Source organism: Jaminaea rosea (genome assembly GCF_003144245.1).
Source record: "Jaminaea rosea strain MCA 5214 unplaced genomic scaffold BDZ90scaffold_19, whole genome shotgun sequence".
Lineage (NCBI taxonomy): Eukaryota > Fungi > Basidiomycota > Exobasidiomycetes > Microstromatales > Jaminaea > Jaminaea rosea.
The window spans coordinates 52,146-63,938 of NW_020289993.1; the positions used below are offsets into that span (position 1 = coordinate 52,146).

The 11,793-nt window shown below is 60.1% G+C and overlaps 6 protein-coding genes across 6 annotated transcripts; all 6 read right to left on the minus strand.

The window, feature by feature from the left end:
• Nucleotides 1-176: 176 nt before the first annotated feature.
• On the minus strand, nucleotides 177-2,720 carry BDZ90DRAFT_234817 (hypothetical protein). Its single transcript, XM_025507156.1, has 3 exons — nucleotides 1,854-2,720; nucleotides 1,426-1,769; nucleotides 177-1,348 (listed from the first exon to the last, which is right to left on the minus strand). Exons 1-3 carry the CDS (start codon nucleotides 2,434-2,436, stop codon nucleotides 482-484), a joined length of 1,794 nt encoding a protein of 597 aa, XP_025359147.1. The 5' UTR covers nucleotides 2,437-2,720; the 3' UTR covers nucleotides 177-481.
• A 389-nt stretch (nucleotides 2,721-3,109) lies between these two features.
• Nucleotides 3,110-4,566, minus strand: BDZ90DRAFT_98956 (hypothetical protein). Its single transcript, XM_025509997.1, has 2 exons — nucleotides 4,546-4,566; nucleotides 3,110-4,075 (listed from the first exon to the last, which is right to left on the minus strand). The coding sequence occupies exon 2, from the start codon at nucleotides 4,064-4,066 to the stop codon at nucleotides 3,209-3,211; it is 858 nt and encodes a 285-aa protein (XP_025359148.1). The 5' UTR covers nucleotides 4,067-4,075; nucleotides 4,546-4,566; the 3' UTR covers nucleotides 3,110-3,208.
• Nucleotides 4,567-5,256: 690 nt separating this feature from the next.
• Nucleotides 5,257-6,943, minus strand: BDZ90DRAFT_98921 (GroES-like protein). The gene is made up of 2 exons (XM_025509996.1): nucleotides 5,926-6,943; nucleotides 5,257-5,857 (listed from the first exon to the last, which is right to left on the minus strand). Exons 1-2 carry the CDS (start codon nucleotides 6,851-6,853, stop codon nucleotides 5,640-5,642), a joined length of 1,146 nt encoding a protein of 381 aa, XP_025359149.1. The 5' UTR covers nucleotides 6,854-6,943; the 3' UTR covers nucleotides 5,257-5,639.
• Nucleotides 6,944-7,521: 578 nt separating this feature from the next.
• BDZ90DRAFT_263089 (hypothetical protein) lies at nucleotides 7,522-7,951 on the minus strand (the record flags this gene model as incomplete). The annotated part of the gene is made up of 2 exons (XM_025508568.1): nucleotides 7,522-7,709; nucleotides 7,771-7,951. The coding sequence occupies 2 exons, from the start codon at nucleotides 7,949-7,951 to the stop codon at nucleotides 7,522-7,524; spliced, it is 369 nt and encodes a 122-aa protein (XP_025359150.1).
• Nucleotides 7,952-8,523: 572 nt separating this feature from the next.
• Nucleotides 8,524-10,215, minus strand: BDZ90DRAFT_234821 (alpha/beta-hydrolase). Its single transcript, XM_025507157.1, has 2 exons — nucleotides 8,832-10,215; nucleotides 8,524-8,759 (listed from the first exon to the last, which is right to left on the minus strand). Exons 1-2 carry the CDS (start codon nucleotides 9,728-9,730, stop codon nucleotides 8,681-8,683), a joined length of 978 nt encoding a protein of 325 aa, XP_025359151.1. The 5' UTR covers nucleotides 9,731-10,215; the 3' UTR covers nucleotides 8,524-8,680.
• A 798-nt stretch (nucleotides 10,216-11,013) lies between these two features.
• Nucleotides 11,014-11,731, minus strand: BDZ90DRAFT_265807 (hypothetical protein; the record flags this gene model as incomplete). Its single annotated transcript, XM_025508680.1, has 3 exons — nucleotides 11,014-11,421; nucleotides 11,505-11,609; nucleotides 11,692-11,731. 3 exons carry the CDS (start codon nucleotides 11,729-11,731, stop codon nucleotides 11,087-11,089), a joined length of 480 nt encoding a protein of 159 aa, XP_025359152.1. The 3' UTR covers nucleotides 11,014-11,086.
• Nucleotides 11,732-11,793: the final 62 nt, after the last annotated feature.

Here is an 11,793-nt window from a genome sequence, read left to right on the forward strand (position 1 = left end):
AGGAGGACGAGGAGGGAGGGAGCGTACTCTACTGGGAGATAGCGGGGCAGCTGAGCTGATGCTGCGCTATGACTGGGGATTGGTGTCGATGCACGCCCAGTCGACGGAGACAAGGTGATGCCGTGTGTCGTAAGATAGGAAGGGAAGTGAAAGAGGAGTAGATTACTTCGTTGTCACGCATCACGCATCACCCACGCACGCACGCACGCACTGCCCCGCTCAGCTCAAGAGGGTGGCTTGACCGCCGTCGCCCCGGCGGGTCCAAGTGGCGCTCGCGTGGCCAGGCCTCTGAGAGCCTCTACCCCGCCTGCTTGACACTACTCCTCATCCACCCTGTCTCGCTCCTCGTAAACGCATCGTAACATTAGATCAAGCATTGTGCCCACATCGCGTCGCATTATGTCACCTCTATTCTCTTGCCCTTTGCACCTTCGCCCTCCCTCTGACCCTCTCCCTTCTCCCCCTACCTTCACACATCGCCTCACGCGCCCCTACTACTAGAGATAACACTCGCCCACCCAGGCTCATATTCGTCGTCACTCGCGTCCAGATCGGCCAGGCTGATCGGTTGACCAGGCGGTGGAGGACGAGAGCGCTGCATGCTCTTATTGCGGACCACCCCACCGGCTGCTCGAGAGGAGGAGGTTGAGCTGGGCGAGAGGGCCGAGCTGGCGGTGCTGCTGCTAGTGGGAGGGGCTGTTGATTGGACGGGAGCCGGTGCAGGGGTGGCGACTGCTGCTTCTTCGCTGCTGTCACTACTGGTTGGGAGGAGGACCGCAGATGAGCGCGGCGTCACGTTGCTGACTGTGCTTGGCCCCAATGGGAGATGATTGCGGGCGCCAGTAGGGGAGGGCGGGGCTGCCGCTGACATGTCCGCAGCTCCTTTGCTGTTCGCTGCTGAGAGCGGAGCCACGGGCGTGTGCGGCTGAAGGGAGGAAGACGAAGATGAAGAGGTCGACGTCTCTGAGATGCTGATGTCGGCTGCTGCGGAAGCCGAAGGCTGCTTCTGTGGGGTAGCGGGCTGCGCCTGCTGAACTGCGCGTGAGGGCCCGTTCGTTGCTGAGGCTCCAACGGGTGCGCTTGTCATGCTCGTACTGCCCACCTCATCAGGAGCTGAGACGATAATGCTGCTGCTGCTCATCTCGCCCGCATCACTTCCCTCCGCTACACCTGCGCGCCCCTGCTTCTCCTTCGCCTCGTCCTGCTGCGCCTTCAGCCTCAACTTCTCCATCTCCTCCGGTGACGCTCCTCCGACGCCAATCTCAATGGACGTATCCGCTGCCGCATTTGATGACGAGCCGATACGCGGAGATGCTTGAGGGTTGTGCTGCGGAGGTGAGGGGAGATGCTGTGGCGACAACGAGAATCAAAGGCTGAGTAGTCAGCTCTCGCCCTTTCACACGAGCTCGTCATGGCAGAACTCACCTTTTCCTCCTTCCTACCCTCCCCCGCCCCATTCCCGTTCATGACCCCAACCTTGATCCCCTCACCACTCAAGGCGGACCCCCTCCTCTCCGGCCCCTTGACCGGCACATCAGGCAGAGTCGGCAGCGGGCTGACACTCCTGTACCTCCCCGTTGAGCTTCCAGTCCGCTGCAGTGTCAAACCCTTCATGGCTGCCGCCTGCGATGCAACGTCGAAGCCGTGAGATCCCAGTGCACGCGACTCGGTGGGTGACGAGGGGCCATCAGAGTTGGCGTCGAGGTCAGCGAATGCGTCTCTACCTCCGATTGTCTGGCGCGGGGCCAGGGTGCTTTCGGGTGTCGAGGCTGTGAGCGAAGGAGGGCGAGAGCGAGGAGGTCAGCCTGGCCAGCTCACCCTCGTTAATACGACGCCTCTAGCCAGCTACTCACCCTGCCTCCTGTTCCATGTAGGCCCGGTCAACTGCGGCATCAGCCCCGGTGTGCTCCCCCTCGCACTACTGCCACTCTGTCCCGTCCCCACCCAAGCCCCACCAGTCATCTGCGGGCGTAGCACTCCCTCACCCCAATTCCCGCTCCCACCCGCTCCCACAGGGTAGGGTCGCAATACCCTCCCTCCTACATTATCCGGATTAGGAGCTGGAGCTCCGAACCCGAACGAGGAGCGGGGAAGGAGGGGTCGTTCGGCTTCACCGTTGGCGGAAGAGGGGGAGAGTTGAAATCGGGCGATTCGATCCCTGACTGCCTGCGGGGTGCCAGAGCGGGACGAGTAGGACGAGCCATTGCTCAGCACTGAGCTACTCGAAGTATCCGCCGCGTTGGGCGGAGAGGTGCTAGCAGATGGAGTGCGACGCATCGAGCTCGCCCCCGCGCCCGGGCCGTATGATGATGAGGAGGAGGACGAGGGTGAGGGCGTGGAATCCGACGCCTTGCGTTGCAGGGCGGCTATTCTGTCTGAGAGGGAGGAGGTGCCCGCGGGCATCTTGGGGGGTTGACGCTGCGACTGGTTGGACATATTGATGTTGAGCTGGGTTGGGTATTGGTGGGTGTATGCGGTCGATTGATGAGATTCGTGACTTGCTGGAAGGTGGGACGGGAGGCAGCGGGGCACGAGGCTGAGCGAGATGGCAGCAGCTACTGAGGGGCAGGAAGAGAGGGGGTATCGCGTGGCTGGTCGTCAGAGCGTCGCGGGTAGAGAAGGTGTCTCTTTGTTGCTGGTGATGATGGGATGTATGCTGCTGATGGCAACACGGGCCGTCGTGTCGATTCTGGAGGGGAGGGGAGAGGGAAGGCGTGAATGAAACACAAGTGTGCCTGCCAGTGTGTGCCCGCCTGCCTGCCCGGTCTAATGCTCGCCCGCTCACCTCGCCCGCCCTCGCCGCCGTCGTCCTCCGCCCCCGCCCTGCCAGACCAGACCAGCTCACTCTTGCCGTCTGCTTCGGAGTTTGAACCAATCGAAAGTGTTGCTTCAACGGGAGTCGCGAGCGAGCGTGCGACGGCTACACCCACACCTCGAGGAAGGCAAGATGGCGATCATCATCACCACGATGAGAACAGAGCATGACATCAAGCGAAGACTGCAGTCGTAGAGTGTATATATTCATGAGAGACAAAGAGGCGTGAAGCAAACGTATCGCCGAGTGAACAGAGTCATGATAGAAGAGAAGAAGAGGTGAGGGAGCTTGACGAAATGGTAGGCGGCGACGAGGGAGGTTCATGGTATAACGGGCCAAGCAGATGCAGCCCTTGACTCGACACTCGTCGCCACGTCTTTTCGCGTCGCTTGCTTAGTGTGCACCGTTGGTCGTGGTGGCCGGGGTGGGCGCAGGCTGGTGGACACCAGTCATGACCGCCTTGCGCAGGTCAGGGATGGCCTCCCTCTGCACGTACTCGAGGACCTTCTGGAGGCGGGGTACGAGCGGACCCTTGCCCTCGCGCACCTCCTTGTTCAAGTGACCATACGTAGTGTTGATCGACTCGACGACGGGCTCGAAGCGTTTGCGGGCGTCAACGGGGAGGGTAGCAGCGAAGCCGCGCACCTTCTCGAGCTCAGCAAGGAAGGAAGAGACGATGTTCTGCGCTTGTTGCGTGGCCTTCTCGCCATTGGGGGCGTTGGTGTTCTTGAGAGACTGGATCGTCTGAGTGAGGTTGGCTTGCAATTGCTGAACGGCGTCAGCTGCACGCGCAACGAGGGGGTTCTGAGTCTTGAGCTCCTCGAACTTGGCGTGCGCCTGGTTCACCTGAGGAGCGACACGAGCGTCCCACGCCTTCTGAAGGGCGTCCACGTAGGCGTTGATGACGGAGCGGGGCAGGTTGGCCACGTCGGTGGGCGTCGCCTTGAAAGGGTAGGACCACTTGGACTCGGCAAACTCGAGGGCCTTGACTGCTTGCGTGTCGATGAAGGTGAGCTGGCCGTTGAGGCGAGAGGTGATTGGCTCGGCCATCTTGATCGACTGGTTCAGGATGTCCTCGCCCAGGTGGTAGGGGCGGGAAATGAGCGGGTGTGCCTCGATAGTCGAGTAGGCGAAGCTGAGCGGCCCGTGGACAAGGGGAACATTGACGATCTTGTTGAGAGCGTTTGAGTGAATGGCGACATTGCCCAGGGGCGTGCCATTGGTAGAGGGAGCAGAGGCAGTAGCGGCCATCCTGAGTGCGTTGAAAAAGAGGGAGGTAGTTTGCGTGTGAGCGAAGGAGTACGAGGTAGAAAGGCAAGAAGGGCGAGACAGTCGGGCAAGAAGGCCCCGCCAACTCCCTCGAATGAGCCCCTTGGCGTCATTAAAGCGCACGGCCGGCGGCGGGCGGCGTCGCAGGACAACACGAGATCCTCCCCAGCAAGATGGCACTGCCTCTCGTCATTCTTGTGGAAATTCGTCCGACTCTCGTTCCCACCGTCTCGCTGGCTAGCCAAGACCGCTCGACCCCTCGACGCAATCCAGTCTGAGCGATAAGAAGGGCCCGGGCGGGGAGGACGAGGTAGGAAGTCGCAGGCAGAGCTTGTGGAGTGTGTGTCTCGCGGGCGGAGCGCGCATGCAGGCATGTGCCCTGGGACAGATAGACTTTTTGGGCCCTCGTTCGCAGACGCTAGTCTAGTGTGCGGTGCGGTGCGGTACTTTGCGATGCTCACCTGTTAGCTTCTTGTTGTTGGTAGTGATGAAGGTAGTGGTATGGAAGAAGGAAGTCTGGTGGCGATAACGTGCGACTTTGGAACTTTGTCAAGAAGGCAAGGCAAATATATTCCCGTTGGGCGCCACGACGAGGGCTGGTTGAAAACAGAGGCTGCCTCTGCAGCGATAGCGAGGCCGGCTAGCCAAGCCAGTCCATGTGGCCGCGAGCGAGCGTGTTGGATTCACGAGCCCGCTCACGCTATTCAAGGCACCAAGTCTGCAAGACCAGCGGCGGCAAGGGGGCGTTTGGGGTTCTCCAAACCCCTCGTCGGAATTCGCCCCGGCCATTGTCGCCCGTTAGCTGTTCGTGCTCGCACTCCTTCTCGTCGTTTCTCTCATTGGGTGTTGAGTGATTCGACAGCAGCCGTGAAAGCACACGCAGGCGATGCTGCGTTTTCGTTTGCCGTATCCAAGGGGTCAGTGCGAGTTCAGTTCACGGCGGGCGAGCGGGCGGGCGAGCGAATTGGGCGAGAAGCTGTGCGTGGACGGGCAGCTCAAACTTTCCCAGCAGCTACAGGCTGTGTAGCGCGAGTGGCGACATGACACCGGGCGCAAGCAGAGTGACTGACTGGCCCGCGAGCGTCAAGGATCTTCCTCCCCTGCGCAAAGCACGCACAAAGGAGCCCCGGCTACCGGGTGTGACAGGATGAGGGCTCTGAAAGCAGGTGACAGCGAGGGGGATCGGTCCTGCCTTCGAACATTAACACAATAGCCCCACTACCATCAACAGGTGAGGCCCTTCGCCTTCTGAGCCCTTCGCGCTGACCGAGCTCTATTCTCCTTGGTCGTGGGGCCCTGCGTCACTTCTCCCTCGCATCGGGCTGCACGGCGACTTCAATCAGTGGCGTGAAATAGAGCTGTCGGAGGCCGAGACGAAAGCAGGTGGAGCGATAGATTGGACGTCGGGCGAACCGCCACCCGCGTGGTAGCGACGACGGCCCCACAGCGCTGCAGATCACAAAGCAAGCACGCTTGGCAGGCGAATCGAATTCGAGTGCATTGAATTCGAAAAGATGTCACTGTGACGCTTGCCCCTTCACGTCCACGCGCCTGCCTATTGATCCTCCCCCACCCGCACGACTGCCTTCCCCGCAAATGTCGGACTATGCAGCTCCCCGAGCAGCTTGGGCAGCTCGTCCAGCTTGAACGTCTTCGTCTTCACCTCGATTCCCTCGCGGCCGACGAGATCGACCAACTCTTTTAGGTCTTGCTGGTTGCCTAGCAAGGAGCCGGTCACGCGGAGGTCACGGAAGATGAGAGGGTAAAAGGGGACTGCGGGTGCGAGGAGGGCGGAGGATGAGCAATCGACCATGTCTTCTCAGGATCGCACTGCCACTCACTTGGAATTGGGTCCGCGGGCTGGCCTACCACCTGCATCTGGCCATGCTTCCTCGTGATGTTGATCGCAAGCTTGAAAGCTGGAATGGCGTCCGTAGTAACAATCGTCGCATCCGGCTCGCCTCCAATCGCCTTCACCACAGCGGCCACCGCCTGCTCATCATCGGCATCTACCTTGCCGCAATTGTACGTTGCGTCCGGCTTGAGGCGAAGCGAATTGCAAAGCTCGAGCGGTGCGTCGCGGGCGTCGAGGACGCTCACTCTCAGCCTCTTGGATTTGGCAATCTGCGAGCCAATATGACCCAGAGCTCCAGCGCCGACGATACAGACGTGCTTACCCTTCTCGAGTTGGAGCGCCTTGATGGCCGTGTAGATTGTCAAGCCTGCACACATCAGTGGCGCACCAGTCTCAAACGACACCTCGTCGGGCAGCTGGGCCACAAAGCGATAGTCCGCAATGAGGTACTCCGCGAGTCCGCCGTGCTTGTCGCTGATGCCCAAGAAGGAGACGTTTCCGCAGAACTTTGGGCGATTGGCTTTGCACTCCTCGCATTGGCCGCAAGGCTCCTTGTGCGCTAGTGAGCCTACACGGTCACCCTCCTTGAGCGGTCGCTTACCCCCCGTAGCTGGAGCGCTCTTCTCCGAGGCGGCTTCACTACCCAGCGCAACGATGACGCCCGTCGGCTCGTGTGAGGGGACGATGGGGAGTCCCTCTTTGAGGAAGCGCTTCATCTCTCCGCGGACGGTCATGATGTCTGTGTGGCATACGCCCGCCACGGCGGCTCGGATGACCACGTCCGTTGGCTTGAGGGAGGATGCGTCGAAGGGGATGTCGGAGCGCAGCGTGTAGGGGTCGTCTTCGCCTTTGCCCTCGACGAAGCGCTCCAAGAGGAGGCCGCGCATTTTGGGAGGGATGTCTGCGGATGGCATGGTGGCGTCGATGTGGATGTGATGAAGGTCGATCGAGCGAGGAAGAAGTAAAGGGGCGAGGCATTGAAGTAGGCCGGCGGGGCACACGACATCACCTCGTCCAGACCCCGGCGGCGAGTGGAGTGGAGGCCGCAACGCAGCCGCGGCGGTAGTGCAGCGGCGGACGGCCAAAAAGGGTCCGATGGTGCGCTCGACTTCTTGCTCTCCATCTTTACCACTCAACAACAGTCCGAGCTTCTCACTAGCGCTGGCCTATAGCAGCGCTGTCCACGCTAACAGTGCGATCAACGCCTCAAAGGCTCCTGACAGGGAGAAGAGGAATAGACGGATGGTATTGAATGAGGGCCAGAGCGGGTGACATGAGGGTCTGAGTTGACGCCGCTCCTGTCGGCGCCATCGAAACAGGCAGTCGCGGCTTAGACGGTCCCAAACCGAGCCCAGTCGCTGGGGAGCTACTGCGGCTCACACCCCTCCACTGCGAACTTCGGCTCACTCGTAATCTCATCATCCGTATCGGTGCACTCGGAGCTACTGTCGTCCTCCTCCTTCTCGGCCTGCAAAGCCGACATTACCCTCGCGTGGTCCAGCGCAGAAAGGGGTCCTTGCCACTTTGGAGAGAAACCAACGAGCTCGCGACGACGCATCTCAGCGACGATTTGTGCTGGAGACTAGTGCCTCGCACGGGGAGGTGGGGCTGGACGAGGCGAAGAGGAAGAGCAAGAAGAGGCCTGGACCGTTGACGTCCCGCGCTGGCCTGACTGGGCTGCCTCTGGGTCGATTTCGGTGGTGACATAGGGCGTTTTGGAGTCAAGCTTCATTGCCTTGGACGGGCGGGCGTGTGAGGCAGGAACACTAGCTGTGGATGAATGAGTGAGTAAGCCCGCTCGCCCGATATCTGGGCGGCGCTGCGGACTCACTTGCATCGCTCTCGCTGCCAAGAACGGTCCTGGCGTCACTGGCCACGGACTGCTGGCGCGTGGTTGATGGGCTGAGAGTGGAGGATATGGTGTCCCTCTGGCCCATTGCATCCGAATGAGTAGCGCTGGCCTTGAAGATGGTCGGTGTGTTGGACCTGTCGACGTCCATGCGGCCTGTCATGATGGACTCCGAAGTAGGAGCAAGCACTTCAACGCTGCTGAGAATGGCAACCTTGGATGGATGGTGAGGAGACAAGAACAACAAGGTGGACGAAGCGGTGACCAGTCTGATTATGCGGATGCGACACCCATTCTCAGCTTCCATTCAGGGCTGCGAACGAGCACTTATCTCGCAATGGCTCTCAGGCACAACCCGTCTACGGCCGCACCACTCGGCTCATCACATCATGGCATCACGACTTCTCGGCCCGCCTCGACGAGCCAAGCCGCATCGAAAGGCGACGCAAGGGCAATCGCGTCGATGCTCAGCCAACGAACCCAATTCAGGAAGACGCACTCCGGGCAAGGGCGATGCTTGCTTCTCTGCTCTCTATCGCGACCTCTTCACCTCCCCCTCACTCCAATCGCCTTCGAGCGTGGCAGCAGCACCATCTCGTCCCCCACCATTAGCACTCCATACTCGCCGTTCAGCAGCGCCCTCGAGCTCGCAAAAATCAAGTCCTATCCTGGATCTCCACCGCATTGACAACGCCAGGCGTCACCTCAGAATTGACGTGCCAGCTCCTCGTAGACTCGGGTCCTCTTGATAGCAAATTATAATTGATAGGCCACATTGTTGTACAGGGCAGGACAGCAGCATCTCTATTCATGCCTGAGCAATCCTGACCGACATAAACGCCTGACAGCTCGCGTTTCGCCTGAGGCGACGCATCGTGAGTGCACACTCAGCTCAATCTTGGCCTACTGTAGCCGGGCAATGACCCAGACTAGCACCGATCTGCGTGTGCATGTAGACGCCCTCGTGGTCGCTGTAAGAGGTCAAGTGCGTGGTCAGCTCTGTGCGCGCTCGAAGCATCCTCACGCACGCTACTGCTACTCACTCGAAGCTCAACGGCGGCGCCAGTACGGTGTTCGCTCCCTTCACATTCTCCTGGCCAGGGTAGTACATCCAGCTCGTGGTGTTAGCCGGGTTGATCCACACTTGACCAGCGGGATGCTGATACCCGATCAGCCTAGGCGGGACGTGAGGCACAAAGTCCTTTCCAGAGACGACGTAGCTCCATCGCCTCTTCTCCTCGGTAGGCGCGAACACCTTGTCGACGTGGTCGGCGTAGACCTTGTTGCCTACGCGCGGCAGGCCGTACAGGACGGCACGGGAGACGGACCCAGATCCAAAGGCATGCTCTACGGCCAGAGCGCCGAGGGATGCCTGCGAAGCACCGAGCGAGTGGCCGATGATGGTCACCTTGTTGCTCGTAGAGCTGTTCCCTGCCCCGCGAGCAGCGAGTTGCTCTTTGACCTGCTTCCAGGAGCTCAGGAAGGCTCCCTGGAAGCCAGCGTCCACGAGTGAGCCGAATGGGAGGTCGAGGACCGTGTCTCCAGGCACGGGAACGAACTCGACGTCGTAGGCGATCGAGTGGACCGAGCTGGTGTTGGTCCCCTCCCACGCTACGCTCAGGCCCAGCGAAGACGAGTTGTAGATGTTCACACGCTGCTGCGCATCTCCGTCGCCGTAGGTCCAAAGCAGCTTGGCGTCGCCGATGGTGAGGCCTGCCTTGCTGTTGTTGCAGTAAGTCTGCTGAGCTAGGCCTGCTGCTTGGGAGTAGACGGAGATGGGGAAGGGCAGCTGAGAGGTTGGAGGGGCAGTGGATGAGAAGTCGTTGCTCTTTGACGGGGTGTCGCCGATGTTCTTGGCTGTTGTGGCTGTGGGAGCCGCAAGGGACGAGGTGGAGAGGAGTGTGGTGGCAATGAGCGTGAGGGAAGAGGAGAGGAGACGCATCGTGGCGGAAAGGAGAGGGGAAGGAGGTCACACTGCACGATGAGTGATGAAGAGGATGAGGGGAAAGCAGATATTGGCAGGCCTCCTCGGCATCCAAGGTCTTATACCAACGCTCACGATTCCGCCTGTCGTCTCCGCCTTCGGCAACACCGATAGCTGTTTATCACCTCGACTGTATCATCTCGTGCCTACTGTGCCTTATGCTTGCGCAAATGCCGACTGCCTCGCTCTCATCCTGGGTCTGACTGCCAAAAGGGCCTGGTCTCCGCCGGTCAGGGGTTGAGCGCGAGAGGGCTGAGGGGAACAAAGCGTGCCGAGAGGCACTCGTGGGGAGCGCTAGCCGTCCCACAGTCTAATTCGGATCCACTCTCGAGACAGCACGTTGCGCTTGCGGAGCTCAGGCGCCGACGGGCGCAGATGTGGGGCCGCAGGAAAGAGAGTTTTGACAGGCGGCAAGTGAGCAAGCAAGCAAGCACCTACCTTCCAATTTATGTCGTACGAGAGACAGCAGTGGCTACACAGTCGTGACGCTGTCGGTACAAGGTCACAACGGCATCAAAGAGCACTCTGTGCGTGTGTGTGTGTAGCCGGACTCCGGTTGCCCTGAACGATAGAGGCGAGACGTTGATTTGCTTTCAGACATCTGAGAGAGAGGTCTCAGACGGCGAGCGGGTGGGCCATCGTACGAAGGCTATCGTCGTCGATGGCCATCATGTCATGCAGGGCGTCACGACCGGCTATCTCGGTGATTGAGTTCAGAAATCAGCGAGCATGATTAGAAGCTTCTCACGCCCGCAACTTTGCCTTCTACGAGAGACTGATGAGGGCCGAAGGAGCGTGCGTGCCGTCGCTGTCGATCGAGGCGACCACGGAATTGCCGCCTAGCTGTACAGTTCTTGCGGTCCCGTGACGTGACGATGGGTGACGGACAGCGGGGAGGGCGGTCGCCGATAGCAGCGAGACTGTTCCTTTCATCGTTCTGGGTTCGTTGAGGTCGTGGTACTCAGCCGTCTTCGGCCGAGATCTGGCGGCAGTCAACTTCACGTTCTCACGCCTACAACTTGAATCAGGTGATAGCAACGAGCCGCCGCAATCTGGACTGAGAGGCCCTTCTCAGAGTCCATCAAAGCGACGCTCGCATTGTATACGCTGGGACGCAAGAGCCGTCCGTGGTCCGACAGGAAGCCGTACGCATCGCCGGATCGATCTCACCCTTTCTCATTCCTCATTGACGCTCTATTTTCTTCTCTCACATTCTCACACTCGGACGACAAAGACAGGGTCAGGAGAGATAATGGCTCGATTTCATTCGACGACAAGGGCAGCCTGAAGCCTCTTCCGTGGGCTGCTACCCGCCTACTTCTTAGCCTCCTCCTCCTCATAGTCGCAGATGCACTGAACCTTAGCTGCGCTAGGACTGGAAGAGTCGAAGACGTGGCCGAGCCACTGCTTGGTGAGGTTCCTAGCGAGCTCGATACCGACGACACGCTGTCCGAAGCAGAGGACCTGGCAGTTGTTGCTGAGGACTGACCTCTCGACGGAGAAGGGGTCCATGCAAGCGGCGGCACGGATGCCCTTGACCTTGTTAGCGGCAATGGCGATACCGATGCCGGTGCCGCAGACGAAGAGACCACGGTCAGCCTCGCCGGCTTGGATCTTGCGGGCTGCAATGACCGAGAGGTGGGGGTAGGCTGAGCGCGCGGTGGTGGGAGCAAGGAAGGGGTTAGTGGGGGTGGGAGGGGCAACGACGATGAGGGGGTCACGCAGCACCCACCAGTCTTGTCAGTCTTCTCGTTGACTCCTACATCCTCGACTGAGGCGACACGAGGGTCGTTCTTGAGGTCCTGCATCAAGGTGTTCTTGTACTCGATACCGGCGTCTATGCGTGAATGGGGTTGCAGCGGTGCAGACGTCAGTATATGCTTCTCAAGGATGAGTCTGCGCGCGTCTGTTGAGCTCACCATCGCAGGCCATGACGATTCTCCACTTGGGCGCAGACATGTTGGACAAATGTGAATGGAGTGGGATGGACTCGGTGGTTGCTGGTTGTGGTGAGGAGGGCA

Bases quoted from the DNA above. Each gene is read 5' to 3' on its own strand.
- BDZ90DRAFT_234817 (XM_025507156.1), bottom strand. From the start codon at position 2,436: ATGTCCAACCAGTCGCAGCGTCAACCCCCCAAGATGCCCGCGGGCACC. The intron at 1,770-1,853 runs GTGAGTAGCTGG...CTTCGCTCACAG, and splicing joins TACATGGAACAGGAGGCAGG to CCTCGACACCCGAAAGCACC. The intron at 1,349-1,425 runs GTGAGTTCTGCC...TTGTCGCCACAG, and splicing joins AGGGTAGGAAGGAGGAAAAG to CATCTCCCCTCACCTCCGCA.
- BDZ90DRAFT_98956 (XM_025509997.1), bottom strand. From the start codon at position 4,066: ATGGCCGCTACTGCCTCTGCTCCCTCTACCAATGGCACGCCCCTGGGC.
- BDZ90DRAFT_98921 (XM_025509996.1), bottom strand. From the start codon at position 6,853: ATGCCATCCGCAGACATCCCTCCCAAAATGCGCGGCCTCCTCTTGGAG. The intron at 5,858-5,925 runs GTGAGTGGCAGT...TCGCACCCGCAG, and splicing joins GCCCGCGGACCCAATTCCAA to TCCCCTTTTACCCTCTCATC.
- BDZ90DRAFT_234821 (XM_025507157.1), bottom strand. From the start codon at position 9,730: ATGCGTCTCCTCTCCTCTTCCCTCACGCTCATTGCCACCACACTCCTC. The intron at 8,760-8,831 runs GTGAGTAGCAGT...GACCTCTTACAG, and splicing joins GCGCCGCCGTTGAGCTTCGA to CGACCACGAGGGCGTCTACA.